Source organism: Cladophialophora carrionii, assembly GCF_000365165.1.
Source record: "Cladophialophora carrionii CBS 160.54 unplaced genomic scaffold supercont1.9, whole genome shotgun sequence".
Taxonomy (NCBI): Eukaryota; Fungi; Ascomycota; class Eurotiomycetes; order Chaetothyriales; family Herpotrichiellaceae; genus Cladophialophora; species Cladophialophora carrionii.
In genome coordinates, this window is record NW_008481834.1 from 31,719 (window position 1) to 47,745 (window position 16,027).

Below are 16,027 nucleotides of genomic sequence, written 5' to 3' on the forward strand. Positions count from 1 at the left end.
AATAACGATGGGGATATACGAGCCACTGTAGAAACAAGCAGACGAGCAAACCGTTCTGGAAGTGGAAGACCACTTGCAGTCCCATGCCCCGCGTCATACCTGGGTACTCAGTACGTTCGAGTATACATAGCGGAACCGCATTGCGGGAACGTGGTGGGACCGCCCGCGACGTTCTTTAACGGGTTAGTTAGCCCGCTATTTTGACGCTCCAGAAACTTGTCGTTAGGCGCCGAGAAATGTAGAACCCATGCAGGCCGGGAATAGGTGGTGCGCGACACACTCGTTCCTCCTATGTAAACGGCTATTCTACAGATATGAATACGAATGGCCGCGTTTCCGACCTCGAACATGATAATCAGTCTGTCGGCATCTATAACGCAAAGTCTGTTGGCGAAATACGCTCCGCGCTGACCGAACTGCACAGCAAAGAGGCCAGCGTGACCTCCCGACTCGATGCTCTCATCAATGCACAAAAGGATCTTCAGCGCGAACTCTCCCGGCTCGATTTGTTTCGCGCAAATGTTACTGCGCAGGCGTCAAGGGCAAGAGCTGTCAGCAATGGCATACTCTCCGATGCCGCCGCAAATTCGAAACGCATTTCCAATTCTGTCAGGAAACTTGACCTTGAACAAGAACGGGTCAAGGCTACGCTTACTGTGGTTGAACAAGTCGGCGAGCTGAAAGCGTGTGTTCTGGGTGTTTCAGGTTCAATGGGAGCTGCGCAAGACTGGGAAACCGCCGCCAGCTACCTAAGCCGTGCATCGAAGATTCCCAGCGCCGTCATAAATGGCGAATTCGCGGCGAGAATTGTCCCTACCGCAGAGGTTCCCGACGCTCCAGCCGTCACATTGGAGAATGCATCGGAGTCTCTATGCAGCTTGTTCTTGCGAGAGTTTGACAAAGCAGTCAAGGACAACGATGGTGCCAGGATCACTCGTTTCTTCAAGCTGTTCCCCCTTATCAATCGTTCCGACGTCGGTCTGGACGTCTATGGTCGCTACGTCTGTCAGGGTGTTGCTGCGCGAGCCCGAACCAATCTCAATGCTGGCACCGGCGGCAATCAAAGCAAAGATGGCTTCTTCTACGCCAACGCCCTGACGAAGCTGTTCGAACATATTGCACAGATCATCGAAGGACACGGCGGACTGGTTGAGCGTCACTACGGGCCAGGAAAGATGACACGAGTGATAGAACGGCTGCAGGTCGAAGCTGACCTTCAAGGAGGAATCATCCTCGATACGTGGGCTGATGAGCGGAGGATCGATCGCCAACTGACCGACATCAAAGCGTACGCCTTTACATTCCTCGTCCAGAGCTTTATGCCCACACAACGGGGATCAATAGGCACCCCCCGCGCTGGATCTCCAACACCAGGAAGGCCGAGCGAGGATGAGTCAGTCGACATGAAACAGGTGGATGCTATGCTGAATGAGATGACTTCGATGCTGAGCAAATGGTCGCTCTACACCAGGTTCATTACCGAGAAGTGTCATGATTCCACCGCGAGTGACGACGCGACGATACCACCATTTCTGGTCAGCTCAAGCTTGATGAAAAAGGTCCAGGACAAGCTTCTTACCCCATTCAACACGATGACTACCTTCTTCTTCCGACGTTCAGTCGAGAAGGCGTTCCAGCTAGACGAACAACCACCGGACCTTTCCCTCAACCCGCACAAACCACTGAACTCGAATCCGCCTCATGTGACCTCCGCTATCGAAGACATCATGTACATTGTCAACAAGGTTCTGCAACAATCGCTTGCCACCTCCCAGAAGCAAGTCGTTTTTGGTGTCATCCCGACCTTGGGCAGAGTCCTTGGCTCGGACTTCATCGGCATGCAACAGCGTAAGATGCGGGACGAGAGCTATCCAAAAGCAGCAATGCAAGGACAGCTTCCTCCTGAATCCACCATCGTCTCATTTCTTGTCCTTGTCAACAACCTCGACGTAGCTAAAGACTACATCGACCAAATTGTCCATGCCAGACTCGAGCCGGTTCCTGGATCTCCGCATCGGACCCTGGACGAACTCTTCCCCGAGCCCGGCGAGGCCGCAGCCGTAGCAGCCACTTTGACTTCGTTCCGCACCACATTCTCTGAGAAGACCAATGAACTGATTTCCGATGGTGTCAACGTCGTCTTCTACAATGTGATGAAGCCCCGTCTGCGACCGATTCTGACGGATGCCTTTCGGGACACGGATTATCAACTCACACGTGAACAGCTGCGAGAGCTTGCACAGGAATTGGATGCAGATGGCGACTCCGAAGGCTTCTCCGACGAAGTCCGCCTGCGGTTCCAACTCGGGTGGGACGCCTTGACCAAACCCATCGGACGGCTCATGACAGAGCGCACGTTTGACCAGCTGCTGACTATGGCGGTCACCTACTTGAGTAAGATGATCGAGAAGCGACTGTGGACATACCAAGAACGGGTGAACGACGTGGGAGCAGCTCGACTCGAACATGACATCAATGAGATCATCAAAGTGGTGGTCAAGGGTCAGAAATACAGCTTCCGCGAGGCATTTGTGAGATGCAGTCAGATATGCATGATCATGAACATGGATGAAGAGGAATGGGAGGAATTGCAGAGTTCCGGAGGAGAAGTGGCTGACAAGCTGAAGCCGGAGGAGAGAGTCCGAGCAAGGAATATGGTGATCAACTGAGAGAATGAAGCATGTTGAAGGTTTTGAGTCTTGATCATTTTCATATCTTGTGTCATCCCGTAGAGACAAAGCGCGCCTCGAACGCGGCGTGTCTCAACCATGATCAGGATGAGTATGGGCTTACATTGATTCTGGTAGTCGCTTTCGTACGACTGGGCTGCCGAAAACACTCCCTGCCCTCCTCGCGTTGCGCGGCATCGGAATGCATTCCCAGACGCCCTTCTCCATAGACTGCTTCCTTCTCTACCGTTGTCTATGCACGAGACATGACACCCCATGCGCGGATCTTGTTGTCGGTGTAGCCAGAGAACAATGTCTGACCATCCGCACTCCAGGTCAAGCTCACACAGTATGGCTCCTGCGACTTCTTGCCCTTCTCAACGTAATCCGGCTTCAGCTCGTCAACCTTGCTCTTCTTCTCAAGGTCGAAAATGGTGATGGAGGAAGTAGTGGCAGCACACAGCCAGTATCGGTTCGGCGAGAAAACAAGAGCGTGGATTTCGTCACCAGCTTGAAGAGAGTACAAATGCTTGGATTCGTTCAAGTCCCAGAGCATCGTGGTGCCATCCTTGCCGCCAGACGCACAGAGAGAGCCATCGGGTGAAATGGTAACCGTGTTGATATAGCCGGTGTGGCCGATGTGGTCGGTTTGGATTCGGCAGGACGCGAGTTCCCAGACCTGTCAAAGAAGTTGTCAGTTGAAGACGACCACCAATCTCAGAGTACGCAGTGGGATATGGTCGCCTCAGTCCGCCGGTGAATGTTTGTCTCATAGCCAGTAGGCTCTGAAGTAGCAAATACTTTTGAATACGCGTAGCATCTTCGGCAAAGGGTATGAAGTGGATATCTCGTACCTTGACCAACTTGTCCCAACCGCAGCTCACAATCACGGGGTTCTGAGGATTCGGGGAGAATCGCACGCAAGAGATCCAGTCGGTGTGCCCCTTGTCGGTGATAGTGTATTTGCAGTCTCCGAGAGTGTTCCAAAGCTTGATGGTTCGGTCTCGCGATCCCGAGACAATTTGTCTGTTATCTGCTGAGAAAGAAACTGAAAGAACATCGTTGGTGTGGCCGACGAAGGTGCGGGTGGTGTTGCCTGTAGACAGCTCCCACAGTCGGAGAGTCTTGTCCCAGGATGAGGAGAGCGCGTAGGCACCGTCAGATGAAATGACGCAGTCGGAGACAATGTGCGAGTGACCGTGGAGTGATCGCTTCGGGTATCCGTAGGCGGATTCATCGCGGGTCAGGTTCCAGATGATGAGAGTCTTGTCTCTTGAGGCAGACAGCAGCATGTTAGGGCTAGAACCGCTGTTAGCGAGCTTGCGCCAGTTGCAGCAACATTTTGAGGACTGACTTCTCCAAGCTGGTCGCAAGGGCGGTGACCCAGCCGCTGTGGCCTTCCAGGGTACCACGTTGAATGAGTTGCTCAGCCATGGTGACTTGATAATAGGAAGTGAGAATAGGCTGAGGTGGTGGTCGTCGAAGATCGCCGGTTCACTGCGGTCTCAACTGTGTGCTCCAAAATTCGATGTCAGTCTTGGCGACGGCTACGGCAGGGCAGAACTCAGCTTGAAGCTTTTCCATGCTCAGACGTACAGTAGCTCGAGTAGCTTCCATTCTTTTCGCTAGCCGCATTTGCGGCTCAACCTCGGCGGCATTTCCATTGAACATGGATTCCTTCTTTCCACAAATCTTTCCCTGAAGCCTTTGTGGATTATATCATCAGTGTCTTCTACCAAAGTGTTTCAACATACGAGTTCTGGGTACCTAGATATGGTCTCTGCTAATCCATTTCCGGCTTGTAACATGTCTTCTCCGCAATAGTTGCAAGCGCTTCACGTATACGCATGCCGGCCAACATGTCAGTTAACTGACCGGCTAAATGCGACCGGTCCCTGCAACGAGATATGCCGGCAGCACCACAACACGAAGTACAATGATATAATTCGAGAATTATCCGCTCCATCTCTCGTCGCTCTTCTAGCATCTATTGCCTCTGCTACATCATCTTCTCTTGCACACATTATACCTAGGGATAGATTCACCTGTGTTGTGGGCCATGGCTTCTTCTGATTCACCCAAAATGCAATACCGTTTCCTTGGACGTTCAGGACTCCAAGTCTCAGCCATCTCCCTAGGTGGATGGTACGGTCTACTATGAGAGTTCGCCGCTCTTCAACTGACTGTCTTCTCAGGGTCACTTATGGCGACGCCGTCGGCGACGGTGAGTATTGATCCGCAGTTATCTCCTCAGTATCTGATTGTGCAGAGGCGACTTTTGCGTGCATGAAGGCCGCGTATGATGCTGGAATCAACTTCTTCGACTGTGCAGAGGGATATGCGGATGGCAAGTCTGAGATCGTCATGGGGAAAGCAATCAAGCATTTCGGCTGGAAGCGCAATGACCTCGTCATTTCGACAAAGATCTACTGGGGTCAGGCCTACGGTGACAACATCGTCAACAATCAAGGTCTTTCGCGAAAGCATATCGTTGAAGGTGTCGCCGGGTCACTCAAAAGACTGCAGCTGGACTATGTGGACTTGATCTACTGCCATCGCCCCGACAGACACACTCCGATCGAAGAGACAGTCCGAGCTATGAACCACATCATCGACACCGGAAAGGCGTTCTACTGGGGCACAAGTGAGTGGAACAGCGAGGAAATCGCAATGGCCTGGGCGGCGGCTGAGAGACTTGGCCTCATTGGACCGGTGATGGAGCAGCCAGAGTACAGCATGATTTCTCGTGATCGTGTCGAGCGGGAATACGCTCTTCTCTACGAGAAGTATGGACTCGGCCTCACTATCTTCAGTCCCTTGAAGCAGGGTATTCTGACTGGCAAATACAATGACGGTATTCCGGAAGACAGCAGAATTGCAAAAGCCGCCGATGGGTATACAACAAGCCAAAGGAAGAGCTATGGAGACGAGAAGTGGCAGAAGACGATAGCCCAGGTCAAGAAGCTGAAGCCGGTGGCAGAGAAGCTGGGTACAGATCAAGCAACTCTGGCATTGGCTTGGGTCTTGAAGAATCCCAATGTGAGCTCGGCTATTACCGGTGCCTCAAAGATCGAGCAAATCCAAAGATCTGTCAAGGCGTTGGACCTGATAGGCAAGTTGGATGACACGGTCATGGCTGAGATTGATACAATCCTGGACAACAAGCCTACACTACCCTACAGGCGGTTGTAGTGGTGCCATACAGCGATCATTGCTGTCGGTTAGCTAGGGTGACCGTGTTAGTTAAGTTCAGCGAGCAACATTCGGCATGCGCCAAACATGACAGTATCAGGTTTTGCAGGGAGGGAGCTCTGGAGTCCATACCAAAAGCCCAGCGTTTTGTAATAGGCGGGGATGGATCGTTGGACCAGTGGCTTTCGATGAAAGACGGCTCGCGCAGGTGTGTTTCTTGGGCCACCATCTGGTGCCTTCCGGATGACTCCCAAGAAGAGGAGTGTTGAGAGGAGCTTCGTCCTTTAGTGGTAGAGGAAGATTTTGATGCGCATTGGGTTGTGGACGAATTTGATTTGTTCTCGGGCAAAGTATGTACCTGGTACGTAGTAGTTGATACGATCGAGGCAAGCAGAACCGGTGATGTCATGACCGAAGCACACCTGCATCCACTGCATCGTCTGCGTATTTCGGACTCCATGTCTTTCGGTTAACTAACAACAAGTCATTCTTCCTCTTTGGTCGTGCAGCCAGCTACCATGAATTGCTCACGGGTCATAATCAGGTGCCTCGCCACGCGCCCTCTGATGGCTTCCGCATCTCGACGCTGCATCTCCTCCAGCTCAGGTCGCCTGGCGGATGCCGGTGACAAGCAAAGATATCACAGCAACGTCGAGGAGTACCGCAAGTACCAGATTGAGCGTGCGGATAACCCACATATGACCAACACGAATACTACGATTCACAATGAGATGCCGTCATTGGGCAAGGACGCGTCTCCGCCAGAGATGCTCAGCGCCACCGATGCCGACTTTGTGCCCAAAGACAGAATACCCGAGAATACAGACAAGATGACAGGAGGAACTCAGCCAGGAGATCCCAACAAAGTAAGCCAATCAGAATATGCTGTTGGTGAAATGGAGGGCATCTCTTTCAGAGTCGAGCCTCTGCGCCGTACAGGAGAAGACCTTCCTACCATGAGAGCCAGATTACTATGTTGGTGTTCACCCGAGGAGGTCGCATGGTGGAAGAGCTTTCGTTCGAGCGGATGCTGACTTCTTTTCTTAGACCAAAGCAGGAAGCGAGGGACATTAGAGTCTGACCTCCTACTCTCCACTTTCGCGGCAGAAAACTTGTCCTCCATGAGCCGATCCCAGCTTGAGCAGTACGACCGTTTCCTGGATGAGAACGACTGGGATATCTACTACTGGGCAACCCAATCCGAAGCAAACACGCCCACATCGCTAGAGTATGCGGAAGGCGCAACGACGGAGACGAAGAACCAAACAACCGAATATTTCTCACCCGCAACGCCAGGACAAGCTCAAGAAACAGATGCGTGGAGGCAAGGAGCTCCGCGAAGTGGAGAGTGGGCTCAGACTGTTGGTACGTTCAAGCCGGCATACAGGCCAGTTCCTCAACGATGGAAGGACAGCGAGGTTCTTAGCTTGCTGCGGAGACATGTCAAGGCACGCAGTGCTGGTGGAGTTCTTGAAAATGTCGAGGATGCTGCGAATACTAAGCCCAGCGGAAGTGGCCTCGGGAGAATGCCTGAGGTTCAGACCTTCGATTGATCTTGTACATAAGTGCTACACCAAAAGTGAATGCTCACAGTTGTGTTCGAGGCCTTCTTGTTGAAGTCATGCCTTGTCCGAATGATCTCTCGATGTTGAAATGTACAAATGAGCTGGACCGGTTGGTGCCTTCTACCGATCTTCTGGCTGAAAGATACCCAGGCGCCCTCTGCTGAAGCTGGGGTTCCGGTCAATTGTAGGACCCAGACAGGGTATGCCCTATTACGTCGGTCAAACTCAGTCGCGAGAAGTCCTTGGCATCCTCTCCACGGAAGTTGACTGCCACCAGCAGGGCAAGGACTTTATCCTTCGTACATTGATCGTTACCGCAACTGAAATTTCCAACGCAGAGGGCCTAGTCTTTCGTACTCCGTACAAGTACACCGCTTAGCAATTATCCGGGCCGTCCATCTGCACCATCTAAGTGGGGATTCTGCAAGCCGATCCTCGCATCCTCAATACCACACTCTGCCGGCCCGTTCGTCATGACATGGCCGGCACAGCAATTCCGAGTGACTCATTCCCGGTTGAGCTCGCGCATCTGCCCGTGGCGGGCGAGGCGGGATAACACCCACTCTCGTACTCCGTACATCCCCACCACATTTGTGGCCACGGCGATAGTGCAGCGCATTTCGAGTCTTTGAAATCAATTCCAGCTGCGCGTTCGTCGTCACAGCCATTTTCTCCTCAAGATGGATCCCAGTTCTGGCTCGAATTTTCTTTCCCACTCCTACCTTCTCAGGTGACAGAGTACTATCGGAGTTTGGCGCGGCTATGTCCAGCCTATACTTGTATCTAACACCTCTCCTATACTAATGCGGCCTTGATACCTTTACCGACTACTTCTGGGAGTCCCTTACACCAGGGCAGCGGGAAGCCATGGCCGACCCTGATGTGGCTGATGCCGAGAAGAAGGAGATGTTCCTGGCCGTTCCAAATGGCCGTCCAACCTCGTTGAGCCCTGTGTCGACGAACCAATCTCAACCACGAAGTCGGAGTCGGAGTCAGAGTCGCCCTCGTGGGAGCCTGCATTCTACTCGATCCTATGTGGACGGGCACGGCACTTACTTCACGGAGCCAGAGGCTGAACCTGCTCCCAAAGACCAGCACTTGGACGTTGAGAACTCCCCGGAGAAAGACTTCGAAGTGGGGTGGGACGGACCGGACGATCCTATGAATCCGAAGAACATGACGCCGACGAGGAAATGGCTCGTAGTCGTCACATTAGCATTCGGCTCCTTGTGCGTGACGTGCACATCCTCATTGTACACAATCACCTATGGTAAGTTGGGGCCCATGCTGGGGAATCGACCGATGCTGACTGGTACAAGAGCAAATGGACGCTGAGTTCGGGAACTCGAGGATAGTCGCAACACTCGGACTGTCTCTTTTCGTCTTTGGCCTGGGCCTGTCCCCGATGATACTCGGGCCCCTGTCTGAGTTCTATGGCCGCCGGCCTATATACATTTTTGGATATATCTTCTTCACCGTCTGGCTGTTTCCATGCGCCTTCGCCCAGAACATTCAGACCGTACTGATTGCGCGATTTCTCGATGGCTTTTCCGGAAGCGCCTTCTTGTCAGTTGCCGGCGGTACCGTCGGGGACATGTTCAATCGAGATCAGCTGCAGGCGCCCATGATGATATACACCGCTTCGCCGTTCATAGGCCCAGGGCTTGGCCCCATTATCGGCGGATTCATCAACTACAACACCTCTTGGCGGTGGTCATATTACGTCCTTCTCATCTGGTCGGGAGTCATGTTGCTCGTCATCACCTTGTTCGTCCCGGAGACGTACATGCCTGTGGTCTTGAGGAAGAAGGCACAGATCAAGCGGAGGGAGACGGGCGATGATCGATGGAAAGCTCCGATTGAGATCCACGAGAAATCAATCTTCTGGACGGTCGTCAGGTCTCTGTACCGGCCCTTCATACTATTGTTCTTGGAACCCATGTGCTTTAACCTGTGTCTGTTCTCCGCGATTCTGCTGGGCATTCTGTACCTGTTCTTCGGCGCGTTCAACCTGGTCTTCACCGAGGTCTACAACTTTAAGCTCTGGCAGATCGGCCTCTCCTTTCTCGGTCTCATGATCGGCATGATTTTGGCGATATTGTCCGATCCGATCTGGCACAAAAATTATATGCGACTGCTCGATAAACACGAAGCGAACACGGGTGAACGCAAGTCGGAGCCCGAATATCGATTACCGCCTTCAGTCTTCGGTGGCTGGTTCGCTGTGGTCGGACTGTTTTGGTTCGCATGGACTATATACCCGGGCATTCACCCGATTGTGCCCATTATCGGTAGTGGCTTCTTTGGATTCGGCATCATCCTCGTGTTTACGGGCGTGTTCACCTTCCTGGTGGAAGCGTACCCCCTTTATGCAGCCAGCGCATTGTCGGCCAACTCATTTGCGCGAAGCTCCTTTGCTGGAGCATTTCCACTCTTTGGCGTTCAGATGTACAACAAACTCGGCTTTCACTGGGCCACGTCGTTCCTGGCATTTCTTTGCTTGGTCATGGCTCCGTTCCCCTATCTGTTCTTCATTTATGGGGAAAGGTTGCGTCGGAAGAGCAGATTCAGCAACCTATCTTGAGACAGAACGTTTGCAACTCGTCCGATTCTGGGAATATCATCCAAGTCAACTGGCACACGGCGTCAAATGTGATTGGGCGGACAATCTTTTCCCGACACCATCTTGAAGTGGGAGGCACGACACGGTCGGTGGCTTGACTTGTCCCCCATGAATCTGTCAGAATTACTGAGGACGTTCGTGTCTGCGGTCAACATTTCCGAGCGTGTATCGGAACACGCAAACAGGAGACCGGGCATATATCTTAATTTCAGGAGCAAGACAACTTTTGTGCAACTGCGGTCCAGTGCGCAGCAGTCTGCGTTGGAATAGGAGCGGGCCAGGTAGCTGTCGACTAGACAGCTTTATCTTGTGATGCGGAAGAATTGTCAACCGCCGACCATCAATGCAGCCGGAATTGCAATCAAGCCGGGCGATCAAGCCAGGCATTCATGGATCCTACTGTTTGTCATGTTGTGCAATGCTGCAAGGGCGGGTCTTGCAAGTCAACCAACCAGTCTTGGGAGATACGCGCGAGGCGAATGGACAAAGACAGAGCCTAGGAATTGCAGGTGCACTGCCTGGCCAAACTGTCGTTGCTTGTACCGCCAGTCGACGCTGTGAGTGCTTCAGAATGATTGCACCACGTTTGCCACAAACGCGTGTCGCGTCCGTCTGTCCGTGACGTGCACGTCTCCACGAGTATGTATGCGAGATAGTGCGGCGTTCGAAGCAGGTTCCGGAGGGTGGATAGTTCACTATTGCGACATGCAGTAGGGGGGGGGGGTTCCGATACGGAGCAAACGCCATCGTACAGTACCTCGTTCGGGCCCGTGGCTACTGAGAGCGACAGGCCGTGGAATTCCGATCAGCTCGGATGAAGTCGGGCAGCCTCGTGAGAAATTTTTGGAAAGAGGGTTGGCGATCCCCCGCTACCCAGTACCAGGACAAGGCAGAGGCGCTGCCACGCCTGGTCAGTGACTGGAGTATCGTTTAACCAGCAGTAGCTTCCCCTGGGCCTCTGTTGTTGGATCTACCATGAAAGCCGCGCCGCGACAAGGCGGGGGTGGCTGTTTAAGCACACAGCAGGAAAATTACAACGACTGGATTTGGACAGCTACTGTATCCTCAGGGCGTCGACTCAGTCGCACGCAGCTCGCTTTAGGTAGTAGCTGGAGATGCCGAGGGACAGATTTTGCTTCCAGTTTCAGGCTTCACAAGTCAGGCAGCACCGGTCCCTGTCTGGAGCGTTGCGGCCCCTCACTAGCTTAGGTGCTCGTGCTCACCGGCGAAGGTTTTGTGGGGTCGCTTAGTGAAGGGCAACAGCAAATGATTGCTCAACTAATATTACACCCTTGCGGCCACAATTCAAGAACCCCTCTTGTCTGGGTTGGCTCGGGGCTCGTCATCTCTCTCCTTCGGCGTGATCCAAACTCAGCACTGCATGCATGACAGCGCCACATATTGGGTGGCTCTGAGATCTCCAACGTTCAAGGTTCATAGTGACTCCGCACCCGAGGTGTGCTTCAACTAATTAGGCCGGGAACTGACTCTGAACTCTCGCAGCTGCGCACACGAATCCTGCCCGCATTCACAAATCCGCAGTTCAACAGCTCACGACAACCGCGCACCCTCTCCTGGGTCAACTTCAGCCGTACTGGAGCTGCTCCGACTCGATATCGCTTCCTCAGACGACCCCTCGTACTGCTCCTGAAGAACACTTCTTCCGCTATCCGTGACCACCAGCGCGCATCCGCTGACCCCGAGCCACCCGCATATCCTTGCGTCCTACTCAGTGCCCACAGGCGAACCATCAGGGAGACCACTCCTTTGTCATACCTGAACAGTGTCGCACGGCATCTGTGTTGACCTCATCATCCATTTCGACTGGGGAACTGGCCATTTCCCGCCTCATTAGATCTGGCGCCGATTGCGGAACCATCGACTCATGCGAACTCGCTTCACAGAGCCGCCTTCCGCGAATCAAGAGCCTGGTCCCCATTGGGGGCTTGCGGACCAAGTAGCTGAGACGGTGAATTTCTGCAAGGCACAGGAGATCTGCCTCTGAGAATTATCAGCCGGTCGTCGTTCCGTACCTGGCAGAGGGAGTTCGGAATCGTGTGACCGTGGTTGTTCCTGTGCGAGCCACCTCCTGCGTTCCTGCGTGTTTTGACATCCCATTGATGGTTTGCTTATAACGACATGGCGGCCTCAGATGCTGAGGATGGCCACTCTCGTTCGGCCTCCCCCGAGGACAGTGGAACCGAACAGGTGCAGGAGAACATGGCAGAAGGTCCGGGCAAGGACACGAAGCAGCAGAACGGAGCCAAGTCGACCAATCCCAAGGATCCTTCTCGCCCTCGTAGGAAAAAGGCACGCAGAGCATGCTTCGCCTGTCAGCGTGCTCATCTGACTTGTGGTAGGTGAACCTCAACTCCGCACCCTCTGTTATTCTCCGCTGCTGACACTTTCTCCAGGCGACGAGAGACCGTGTCAGAGATGTATCAAGCGAGGCCTACAGGATGCTTGCCAGGATGGAGTCAGGAAAAAGGCAAAATATCTGCACGATGCGCCAAACGAAGCTCTCATGCCTGGAGTCGGCTCAAACCTATTCAACCATTCCGCAAAGTTATCCTCCTCCGTGAGCGGAGAAACCCCATCACATCAGCAGTTCTTCCCACAGCCGCAGAATTTCACCAACTTTCAGACTCCTTCGCAAATGCCTCCTCCGCTAATCGCCGAGCGAAGCATGAGCGCCAACAGTTTTCCCCAGCAGTCACCTTTGGGCACGAATTTTCCAAGCGTCGCATCACAGGTCCCAATGCAGAGTCCTGTCATTGGTGCTGACCAGAGTGTTACGAGCAATTTGGGTGGTACCGGTTGGCCAGGGCCGATATTCGACGAACCCGTGATGAATTTCGATCTCGCCAGCATGAATTTTGGGAATCACTATGGTGCGCTTGAGTTTGGAATGCTGGGCCATATGGCAACCAACGCGGGCGAAACCCCACCGTCCGATACCGCGACACGGAGCGGTTCGATAACGCAGCAGTACCGCATGCCGTTCGGTAGCTTCAGCGAGAGTCCGACGGCCCGACAGCAGATTTACAACGAGACTATTTTGCCAGATTGGTCTAATGGGCCTGACCCGTACGGTGCGCATGGTCGGCATATGGCGCCGAATGCATTTGCCATAGAGTCTAATGCCACTCATTGGACTTCTCCGGACACCAATGGCACACCGGGCAATGCCGTCAAATTCGAGGATTCACCGCTACTGACCAGTCAAGGGCTACAGGTACCTCCTTCTGCGATAGAAGGCGGCCCCGTCAATCAATCATCTGGAACATCAGAACACCGCAATATTCGTCAACTCCCTCCAATTTCCACGCCCCAATTGAAAGCGAAATCCCAGCTGCCGGTCAAGGCTTTGAAGCGGCCTAGAGATCCGTCTTCAATCTATACTATTGTCACCCAGCCATATCCCTACACCTCGGGCTTCCACAGTTTCATTGCCTATCTCCAGAAGCGATTCGCCGCACATCCTTCCAAGACTCTTGCCATAGCCAAGTCGCTGGCATCCATCCGGCCGTCATTCATTGCGACCACGAAGACTCTCAACAGGGAGGATCTGATATTCATGGAAAAGTGCTTTCAGCGGACTTTGTGGGAATACGAAGGGTTTATCGAAGGTGTCGGAACGCCCACCATCGTCGCGAGGCGAACTGGGGAAGTTGCTGCCGTGGGCAAAGAGTTCCAGATCTTGACCGGGTGGACGAAGAATGTGCTGCTGGGCCGGGCGCCCAACCTCAACGTCAACAGAGGCCATTCCGGCCAAACGCCTGCTGCTGGATCCGGCACCAATACAGCACGCCAGACCGGGACGAACACTCCGACGCAACGAACAGCGCCGGAAAGTGAAAATGGCGAGAAACGGCAGCAGCCTGTATTCCTTGCCGAGCTGCTCGACGACGACTCGGTAGTCCAATTCTACGAGGATTTCGCCCGACTTGCGTTCGGAGACAGTCGAGGCAGTGTGAGTGGCAGAGGGAAACTGCTAAAGTACCGCACCAAGGATGATGAGATTACACAGAACCTCAATGCGGAGGCCGACGCGCGTGACCCGGACGGTCGAAATGCGGAGCTGCGCCGGCAAGAGAGCGCCATCTCACGGCGTGACCTGAAGCGCGAACGTGATGGCATCTCCGGCGAAAAGGGAATGCAGAAGCTTGGTTCCGCGGACGGCAAAGTCGATTGCACGTACTGCTGGACGGTCAAGCGGGACGTGTTTGATATACCCATGCTGATTGTTATGAATGTAAGTCTTCCTGGGAGCGCAGCCTGATCGTGCTAATCTGAAGCAGTTCTTGCCTTGTATATAGGCGGCCAAAAGTTTGTGCGTTCTCGTGACTGTCCGTGTACGAGTCGGAAATTGGCGTGGAAAAGGATATTGCATGGGGAAAAGGGGTTGCGAAGTTTCCGTCAGTCTCGTACTGAGGACGGAATGCTGGGGAGGTTCTTTGGTTCAAGAACATCGCCAGCGGTATGGCAGCACAAAACTTGTACAAGTCGAGGTCTCCATTGAGAAATCTATCGGGAGATTGCCACTAGTTTGGAAACCACCGGCTGCCTCTAGAAGCAGGATCCTTGGGCTGGCGATCCGTGAGAAGAATCATGGTGCACACGCGTCAACCCTGAGGAGCCAAACGAGGTGGCTCGTGCTCTGTACCCGAGTCATTGCCGGGCATCCATCGTGCTTCAATCTTTCTCAGTCTTTGTTCAAGACCTCCTTCTCCACCTGCTTCGTATCGACGCTTTCCATCCACTTGAAATCCGTCAGCCACGCTGTCCATTCGCCGTCCTCCTTGTACCTCGCATACGCCTCGCGGTCCAGGCTCCGCCTCGCCACGTCGCAGTCGATCTTGATATCGTCCACCAGGGCTTCCAAACTGACGTAATCGTACTCTGGCCGTATGTAGCCCAAGACGAGCAAGTTCAGGGCCGCGCCGTAGAAGTCATGCGCAAACTCGTGCAAGATGTGGATCTCGACGGAGCGGACGGTGTTCTTGTAGAACGGGTTGTAGCCGATACTCAGCACGGCCGGGTGGATCTCGATCGACGTCGACGTCGTGTCCGGAGAGGGCGAGAGCGAGAGGCCGACGAAGCCGTAGTACACGCCGCTGGGAAGGTCCGGGTAGGCCGCCAGTCCTTCGGGCGGGATGTTGGCAGTGGGGATGCCGAGCTAAAAAGTTAAGGAAAGCCGGGTTAGTGAGCTGACTTGTACTGTATACGATGGGCTGGGCTGAGAGGAGAGGAGAGCTGTCGCGGAGAGAGCCATTCAAAAAAGCCATTCTGCTGGAGAGGAAAAAACGTCCTGATGGTAAGCCTGCCCAGCGGAACCGACTTTGGTCAAGAAGGAGCAGATCCCAGCGCGCCGTCGCGCGACCACCGAGAGGAAGAAGAAGACGAGGTCCAAATTTCAGCAGGACTCGAGTCTACCAGCTGAAGTGATACCCTCGCAGTATCTTTCTGTCACCGGCCCCATCCATCCATGTGTGGTCGGCAGAACATGTCCTTCCACCATCGAGCAAGTCGTGCGTACTGGCTGCGTGCTCTGATCGCAGAGGCGCCCCCCCTCTTTCTCGGTCACAGCAAGGACAGTGCAAGAGCAGATCAGGCCAAATGGAATATATCACAGAGGGTTAACACTCACCTCTTTACTTCCCCGTCCGAAGCCTTTTATTACCGGCCCGGACAGTTTGATGGGAAAGGGCGTTTCGGGACCGGACTCTGGCCCGGCATACGGGTCGCGAGGGCCGTCTGGTCGCATCTCTCGTCCGGGGAGAAGCTGCTTCTCTTGATATCTCGCCTGTATAAGCTAATTCCGTTGGTGCGACCTTATGATGTACGAATTTGGACGATAAAGTTTCAGGGTTTCTGCCTTCAGGACTCTGTCGGGCGGTTCCGTCTAGTTCCGGATGATGTGGTCGTATTCGGTCAGAAGCGACTTTCCAATGTGTCATGAAAGACAGAAGGTTTTC

General features: G+C 53.7%; 7 protein-coding genes across 7 annotated transcripts; 5 read left to right on the top strand and 2 right to left on the bottom strand.

Annotated features, from left to right (window-relative positions):
* Positions 1-314: 314 nt before the first annotated feature.
* On the top strand, positions 315-2,669 carry G647_09087 (uncharacterized protein; the record flags this gene model as incomplete). The annotated part of the gene is made up of 1 exon (XM_008733392.1): positions 315-2,669. The coding sequence occupies one exon, from the start codon at positions 315-317 to the stop codon at positions 2,667-2,669; it is 2,355 nt and encodes a 784-aa protein (XP_008731614.1).
* A 253-nt stretch (positions 2,670-2,922) lies between these two features.
* Positions 2,923-4,103, bottom strand: G647_09088 (guanine nucleotide-binding protein subunit beta-like protein; the record flags this gene model as incomplete). The annotated part of the gene is made up of 3 exons (XM_008733393.1): positions 2,923-3,348; positions 3,524-3,968; positions 4,024-4,103. The coding sequence occupies 3 exons, from the start codon at positions 4,101-4,103 to the stop codon at positions 2,923-2,925; spliced, it is 951 nt and encodes a 316-aa protein (XP_008731615.1).
* Positions 4,104-4,955: 852 nt separating this feature from the next.
* On the top strand, positions 4,956-5,861 carry G647_09089 (uncharacterized protein; the record flags this gene model as incomplete). Its single annotated transcript, XM_008733394.1, has 1 exon — positions 4,956-5,861. One exon carries the CDS (start codon positions 4,956-4,958, stop codon positions 5,859-5,861), a length of 906 nt encoding a protein of 301 aa, XP_008731616.1.
* Positions 5,862-6,379: 518 nt separating this feature from the next.
* Positions 6,380-7,414, top strand: G647_09090 (uncharacterized protein; the record flags this gene model as incomplete). Its single annotated transcript, XM_008733395.1, has 2 exons — positions 6,380-6,836; positions 6,909-7,414. The coding sequence occupies 2 exons, from the start codon at positions 6,380-6,382 to the stop codon at positions 7,412-7,414; spliced, it is 963 nt and encodes a 320-aa protein (XP_008731617.1).
* Positions 7,415-8,293: 879 nt separating this feature from the next.
* On the top strand, positions 8,294-10,010 carry G647_09091 (uncharacterized protein; the record flags this gene model as incomplete). The annotated part of the gene is made up of 2 exons (XM_008733396.1): positions 8,294-8,696; positions 8,746-10,010. The coding sequence occupies 2 exons, from the start codon at positions 8,294-8,296 to the stop codon at positions 10,008-10,010; spliced, it is 1,668 nt and encodes a 555-aa protein (XP_008731618.1).
* Positions 10,011-12,188: 2,178 nt separating this feature from the next.
* Positions 12,189-14,331, top strand: G647_09092 (uncharacterized protein; the record flags this gene model as incomplete). Its single annotated transcript, XM_008733397.1, has 2 exons — positions 12,189-12,405; positions 12,464-14,331. The coding sequence occupies 2 exons, from the start codon at positions 12,189-12,191 to the stop codon at positions 14,329-14,331; spliced, it is 2,085 nt and encodes a 694-aa protein (XP_008731619.1).
* Positions 14,332-14,754: 423 nt separating this feature from the next.
* On the bottom strand, positions 14,755-15,816 carry G647_09093 (uncharacterized protein; the record flags this gene model as incomplete). Its single annotated transcript, XM_008733398.1, has 2 exons — positions 14,755-15,228; positions 15,700-15,816. 2 exons carry the CDS (start codon positions 15,814-15,816, stop codon positions 14,755-14,757), a joined length of 591 nt encoding a protein of 196 aa, XP_008731620.1.
* Between the last annotated feature and the right edge of the window lie 211 nt (positions 15,817-16,027).